The sequence below is a fragment of the Notothenia coriiceps genome, unplaced genomic scaffold (genome assembly GCF_000735185.1).
Source record: "Notothenia coriiceps isolate Sejong01 unplaced genomic scaffold, NC01 NC01_scaffold00037244, whole genome shotgun sequence".
In the NCBI taxonomy this organism is placed as follows: Eukaryota; Metazoa; Chordata; class Actinopteri; order Perciformes; family Nototheniidae; genus Notothenia; species Notothenia coriiceps.
Genome location: NW_011369945.1, coordinates 14,119,798 through 14,127,221, shown reverse-complemented (window position 1 = coordinate 14,127,221; position 7,424 = coordinate 14,119,798). Strand labels below are relative to the sequence as shown.

Below are 7,424 nucleotides of genomic sequence, written 5' to 3'. Positions count from 1 at the left end.
AGGTGAATAACTGAGCGGGGTCTGACTCCAACTGTCGCTCGGTTGGTCCACAACGTTGGTCCAGACTGATATATCTCAGTGACTGTTTAACGGATTGCCTTGCAATGACGTACAGATGTTCAGAGTCCCTAGAGGATGAATCCTATCCTGACCTCTGTGACCCCCTGACTTTCCATCTATCACCACCATCTGGACAACATTTCAATCTGACCAATAGATTAGCATGGCTGTACACTCTTCGTCATGTTTAGTATTGTTGAAACAATCAACTTCAGGAAATGTACTAGTTTCAAGTATATTATTAGTTGTTATTGTGTAGATATTCATTTGGCAGAAGGCTATACATTATTGTTTACATAGATACTGAGATATGAATTTGTACGGCTGCTGCTGTCAATATTTTATATAAATTAAAAAGAAATGCGAAATACCTTGCTAGAAGTGAAAAACTCTCTAAAGGTCACCTGACTCAGCAGTTCCCCTGAGCTACAATCGGTGTTAGCGGTTAGCGCCCATCAGCTCATTGTTTTGGTTTTATGGCTGCTTTACTATTTTTGTTCGCCCTTATTGTTCAGTGTGTCTGAAGCTGCACTTAGCAGTTGTTTTCACAAATACAGCTAGTTTGGTTAACATAATGGAGCATTTAGTAGGGTTGAAAATGACCCAAAACATATTAATTTGGATAAATATGGACCAGCTTTAGAAAGAACACCAAATCAAAAACACAATACAAAATCTAAAACAAATACAACAATGGAAACATGCTGTAAATGAAAAATGTGCTGCAGAAACCAAAGACAAATACATTAGAAGCCTCAAAAACTGAAACTAAAACACACAAACGCCGAATGCACCAGAGAAGCGCTGCATATCCTGTCAACACGACGCATGTTCTCCGGATCTCTAGGTGGAGCTCTGAGTAGAACAGCTTGACTTTCAACTCAAGAAATAGAGACAACACAAGAAAAATCAAGTTGATAAAGACCCAGTTATTTCCAGAGGATTATATACAAATTAGAGCAAAAAGGAGAGACATTTTTGATATATACATATATATATATATATATATATATATATATATATATATATATATATGGATATCTATATGTATAACCTCATTAGGTGGACTTACACTTGACTCAAAATGAAGCCAAACAATGAATGTATAAGCTTTAAGATATATCTTGAATATTATGGCCATTTTCTAGCTGATTATCAGCTTGAGGAGGGATAGCCACAGATTATGGAGAACAATACTTCTTTCAAGCTTTGCCTGTTGGGTTAAACAGCACATCCTGGATCTCATTAGAAGTACCTATTAGTGGTAACCGTATTGGTTTCCTAATAATAAAGCTGAGTGATCAGTAATTTACCGCTGACCCTGCAGCCTTCTCTTCACACCACAGAGAGGTGAAACGTGTCTAATGGTTCTTCACTGGGTGAAATGAAGCGCTTTTAGTGGAGAACAATGTGTTTGAAGTGTAACCGTTTTGGATTAACGCCCTCACACGTGCAGCCGAGAGCTGCCAAAAGGTGGAGAGTTACTGCAGGGTCATCAAACAGCGGGTCACAGCAAGCTCCATAAAATGCCAGTTTCCGCGGGGCATTAAAGTGTCGTAAGTGACCAGCATGTTAACCTCGAGCTGCAGCCATGATGGTTATTAAGGCACACTGAGAGAGAGAGAGAGAGAGAGAGAGAGAGAGAGAGAGAGAGAGAGAGAGAGAGACACTGTCATCGTCTCGGCCACCAGAGCCACCTGGAAAGCTGGAAGGAAACATGTGAAGCTGCTGGAGACAAACCCCAGAGAGCTGAGGCTGTAATAGAGCTCACAGCGGAGGAAATTGACCGATATACAGTCTGAAACGCGGATCTCCAGGTAACTAAATGGAGTCCTGATATCCAAGTGCCTTCAATTAGCTGCTCAGATATGTCATACACTCATGTGACGGATAAACCACACAAACCTTTCCTTTCGTGTTTGTACAATTCAGTTTCTTCGGCATGACTGACTAATTACTGCTTCTTTTGTACATTTGCTAAAAAATAGCTGTAACAATAGGTACGATGTGAACTCCTGCCAGGAGCTCTGGCTTCCCTTTCATCATCACATGAAACAGGTCTCAATAAATCTGTCAATAACATTTCAATTAGAGATAAGCATAACTCAACAATCCCTAATGACCAAGCCGGCAGCTAAGAGCCACATTCCTCCTTCAGGAGTTGGTGGGGACAAAAGAGAGATCTAAAAGTGGTGTAAATGTTTGACTTTCATTTTCTATTTGGACGCAATGGTGATGTTGCTCTTAGCCTGCTGGGTGTGTATAGCCAATTGCAATTTGCAGAACAACAGTGTGACTAACATATAAATGAAAGCAGATTTCAAAAAGATTTCAAGGTTTCCTCAGCATCACATTTTTTCCAGTTATCGGGAATTCGATTGGTTGATCCAATTATTTATGACAGGCAGGAGCGCCAAAACTACAAGAATGAGACAAAGTTGTAAAAAACGACAATTGTTCTTTAAGGCACAACAGAAAAATGAAAAAAATCTGGGGGAGAAAGAGATTTCAGTCATGACCCTGCTGTAGTTTCCACAGCAGCTGTAACTTCAACAATGTACAACAACCTCCACCAGATTAAGCCTGAAGGGTCACTGGAAAGTTTAGCTAATGTGCCGTTAGCCCTAATTAGCCAATAGAAACTCACAATGCACCAGCGTCCTGTGACCCAATCAGATCAATTAGACGGGAAAACATCATCCGCTACGCATCATGGGCCCGCTGCGATGCGACACATCTGTGTCCTTAACGTCTCGCTGCTCCTCACTTTGTTTCTCGCTAAGGCAGTTTCCCCCAGTGTCCCTGACCCTAATAACCCAAATTCCTGCCTGATTAAGTTGGTTTTAAAAGAGAGCTACACAGAGAGCAGTTGGGTGAGCCTCACCTTAAATGGGAACACATTTTAGCCGTGTTGGAGCGATGATCAGAGGGTAGGATTTGCTGTTTGCGAGGAGGACAGCTCTTAAAAGGCCACAAAGCAGACGGAAAGAAAGAACAAAGAGGGATGGAGAGGGAAAGATAAGACACACACATTCAACAATCTCTTTTCGCCTATTTTCTCTCAACACACTTCAACTGACATTGTCACTACAAAAGTGGCTTTGCACACGCACACTCCTGCTCACAGGACGCCTAACCTTTCATACAGAACCACAAATCCCCTCTCCCACCCTTGCGACCTTTCCTTGCTCCCATCTCATGTTGTTATTTCTCCAAATTAAGCCCACACTGAGTTGAGAGCAGCACTCAGAAACTTGGCCATCTGTGACACACACACACACACACACACACACACACACACACACACACACACACACACACACACACACACACACACACACACACACACTGGTCATTATAAGTGTGTCTTGTGGGTGAACCAGCGCTCTCCAAAGTGTTTCCGTGTCGCCCGCTCTCGCCCCAGACAGACCAAGTTTAATGACCTGGCCTGATAGTTCAAAGCAGCCCTCAGACGCTATGATTAATGAACGTGACCTGCTAGTTTCAGAAGAATACAGCTTATTGTATAAAAAAAACCAAACACTAGTTAACATTCTTCTGTGTTTCGAGAAAAGTTTTTTTTAAGGAGCGAGATTTCACGATAAGGACAGGAGTTCTCTTTATGTTTCATCAGCGGCTCCAAAGTATTTACTGCTGCTTTGTTCTTAATAATGTAAGCCGTTTGAACTTGAAGAAGCCAAAATGTTCGACAACAACAAAACAAATCAAGATCAGAGACAAAAAATAATTCCCCTTGTTGGCGTGCTTACACGAGAATGTCCAGCGCTACAAAAGTAAGGACCTAGCAAATATAAGTAGCATGGGAAGCATTTGTCTGAAAGAATACATCTAACAAATTGAAATTCCTTTTTGTCAGATCATGCCTCCTTCAATTTGCCCTGAGGGAATCACTGTGGTTGGCTGCGTACTTTAAGCACTTCCAGATTGAAACTGCCCTGTGGCACTTCACGTTGCATAATCAATCTCTCTCACTGCACTCTCTCCATTAGTGTTGGGACAAAACAACCAGAGTAACATTACACACTGAGGGCGAGACGCAGAGGACGGGGGTCCCAGCACGCGTCCATCTTTCAATGACAGACTTCTGCTAATCTAAACGGATTGCAGCCTCCTTTAAAATGTCAGGCTGCTATGAATGAACTTGAATCTGTTGTGTTGCCGACTGTGTTTGATGATGTCCCTTAAAATGTTTTACCTACTGAGGAATCTATACATTTGACCTCTTGTGTCAACTTTCTACTTGTGTCAACACTGTTAGAGACACTCAGTTTCTGTCTTTATGTTATCCAGAACAACTTAAGTTTTATTAAAGACTAAGGACTTTAATGTTGCCTGACTGTTTTGTGTTCTTCCTAAATTGCATAGTGATTTGGTCATGTCTTGTATTAAATGTTTTGGAATGTATTGTATGTATTTGATCACTGTGTGCCCAGTGTATAACTTTGAAACTATAGCTTAATGTTTGCAGAAGCCTTAAAATAATTTACGAGCTAATCACACACTACTTTGTTCTCTAAAGATCTCACAACACGCACATGCTGGATGAAGAAGTCCAGATTCAAGATGAACCAATGTTAACCTTGAGTGCACATTTTGAGCTTAATTTCCCCAAAAGTGACGTAAAAAAACGAAGATAATCAAATACAACAGGTAAGGCACCTTTGGTCTTAGCAGGTAAACAATCGATAAGATATAGCATTATGTAAATCAGAAATAAACAAAGATGAATGCTAAGGTTATTTATTGTAACTTATTTATTAATTTAGATTATTTAACAATAACAATAGTTCATTATTTGGTAACTATGTTTTGCAAATGTGGTTCATGGGGGACAATTGAATATGTTGCTCAACAATGTAAGATTTAAAAGAAACATGAAAGAAGTGGGGAGCGATCATTTAGGAGTTACGTTTACACTCAATGAGTGTTCTTTATTTGGAAATTAGGCAGACATGTTTTTATCATACAATTATAAAGTATCTGGAAAAAGGCTGTTTATGTTTGAAGTTGTTTTTTCAGCTTTAAAAGTAACTGAATTTCATGTTTCTTTCTGATTTTCCAATGCATTCCTCTTCATTGTAGGGTGAAGTAAATGATGTGTTTTCTTGGCAAATTTGACGAGAGAAATGTAATCTTGCAGAGTTGTAATATCCAAAGAATGAGTCGGTTTATCCTCAATATGTCTCAAAGTCTTTAATAATATATATATATCTCTTTAATAATATATATATATATATATATATATATATATATATATATAGGTTATATTTGAAATAAACACTGCAACTGAAAGCTTGTAGTTATGAAGTCCACTGGGTGAGATACACCGGCTGTTTATGAGGATGCTCCTACATTAACGGGTGGTAATGACGATAACTCAATTTGTCGTTTTAATTATGAGTGTTCATCTGGCTCACTGTGAGAAACCTAGAACACCAACACACGGCATGCTAGCTCTCGTAAAGCCACATGCCAGATTAAACAAACCAGACCACACATCGGGAGGCTGCTGGTGAAGAAACACGCCGTACCTGACCCTCAGCAGGGCCGCTGACCCCCTGACCTTTGACTGGAGGAAGTGAAAGCTGTGGCAGCGTGACGGGGGAGTGTGAGATGCCTGAAGCAGAGGAGACGCTCTTATGTTCCGCCTGAGAACAAACTGGCAATTTCGAACGACATGGGTAAAGAAAAACAAGGTTGTTTCACGACATGTTTTCACACATTTGACTGGCGTGTATAAGAGGCGCTTTCTGGAGAAGTGTGACATGTCTCAGGTGATGCCAAAGCTAACACACACGCACGCACACACACACACACACACACACACACACACACACACACACACACACACACACACACACACACACACACACACACACACACACACACACACCAACTACAACTGCTTTGAGATGCAAAGACGAGACAAGAAAAGGATCAAAAGAAGGATTCAGCTCTGAACATCAGAAGCCTCCCGTCCTGTGGCCGAGCCCCCTATGCGTGCAGGACTGACTTTGTGTGTCCATGACTCAGGGCCTTTGAGTCAGAGAGTAAGCATGACAGTTCACTGACGCATCATGCAGTTTCTCCTGCATCAGTGAAAGGACCAATCTTGGCTAATTGCACATTTTAGGTCGATTAAGCTAAAGATATACCTCCACACAATCAACTCAGTTTCATCAGAAACTTGAAAGAAATGCACTCGATTTCCAGCATGTCAAAAGTCCTTTAGGTTAAAGACTAGATCCACCCCTTCTGATCCCCTCAGAGGTATAGGAGAGGAGGGAAGTGTGTGTGTGTGTGTGTGTGTGTGTGTGTGTGTGTGTGTGTGTGTGTGTGTGTGTGTGTGTGTGTGTGTGTGTGTGTGTGTGTGTGTGTATGTGGATCACACTGGAACACTTCCTGGCAGCCACTGTTTTCTCCTCATCCATATGAACACACACAACCACCCACCCACCCACACATTTATATTTTCCCACAATTCCAACTCACCTCGTGGCGCTTTGTAAACACCTCAACCATAAAACTTCACTTCATAACACACAGAGAACAAACACCTCCACCACTCTCCTCCTGGGATGCGTTTCACTCCCAATAAACACTAAATTAATTACAATACTGAATCCAGGTTACAGTCACCCCCAGAGTCAGAGGAGCCTATAAAGCAGCTGGCAGGTGCGTGTGCTGAGCAGAAAGGCATAGACGTGAAAAGAAGTCAAACATCAAAGAGTGTTGTCACAGCAAACACAGAAGACAAGAGGAGGTATGCTTTCACTGCACCATTACTGATGAACAAAATATCCAGCAATATTGTTTAAAATGGTTTTGAATCACATTCAAGGCAACTTTATAAAATCTGAAGGGCCCCTTACCAGATGTCCCGTGCGCATTCTGCTCCAAGCGCGCACCGGAGAGGACAGAGCCGCTTCTTCCACGCTGGGAGCAGCTCATGTTTTTGGCTATCCATACGCTGCGATGTGTCATGTTTTACACCTTATTGTCACGGCTCGGAAGTGTTCAGAGCAGGCTGTCTCCACTGAGGCTGAAGCAAACATGAAGAATCCATCTAAAACGGTTCTGCTTCAACGCGAGAGGCGCCTCCTCCTCCTCCTCGTTTTTTGCGCGGCCAAAAATCCTTTTTTCTCTGGACGCTGTCCTGTCACTGCTTCTTGAAGAGTCTCAGCACCCTGGACAAGCACATAGAGAGGAAAGATTGCGAATATGTTAAGCTGCGATCTAAATTGATGTTATACAATGAAATATAAAGTTAAAGAAACATTAAAGCTACATTTAAAAAGTGTGATTTATGGTTCCAGTGAGATATCAACCTGACTGTTAATTTT

The 7,424-nt window shown here is 41.5% G+C and overlaps 2 protein-coding genes across 7 annotated transcripts in view; both read right to left on the bottom strand.

The window, feature by feature from the left end:
• The window catches only part of st3gal3b (ST3 beta-galactoside alpha-2,3-sialyltransferase 3b), an 84,300-nt gene that overhangs the window by 27,319 nt on the left and 49,557 nt on the right, over nt 1–7,424 (bottom strand). The gene's annotated exons all lie outside the window — the stretch shown is intronic.
• LOC104964778 (glial cell line-derived neurotrophic factor-like) overlaps nt 1–7,424 on the bottom strand; it is a 17,368-nt gene that overhangs the window by 9,210 nt on the left and 734 nt on the right. The window contains exon 2 of the mRNA XM_010793642.1: nt 6,954–7,268. Coding sequence (XP_010791944.1) covers nt 6,954–7,065 — 112 coding nt within the window. The 5' untranslated portion in view covers nt 7,066–7,268. The remainder of the gene's footprint in view (nt 1–6,953; nt 7,269–7,424) is intronic.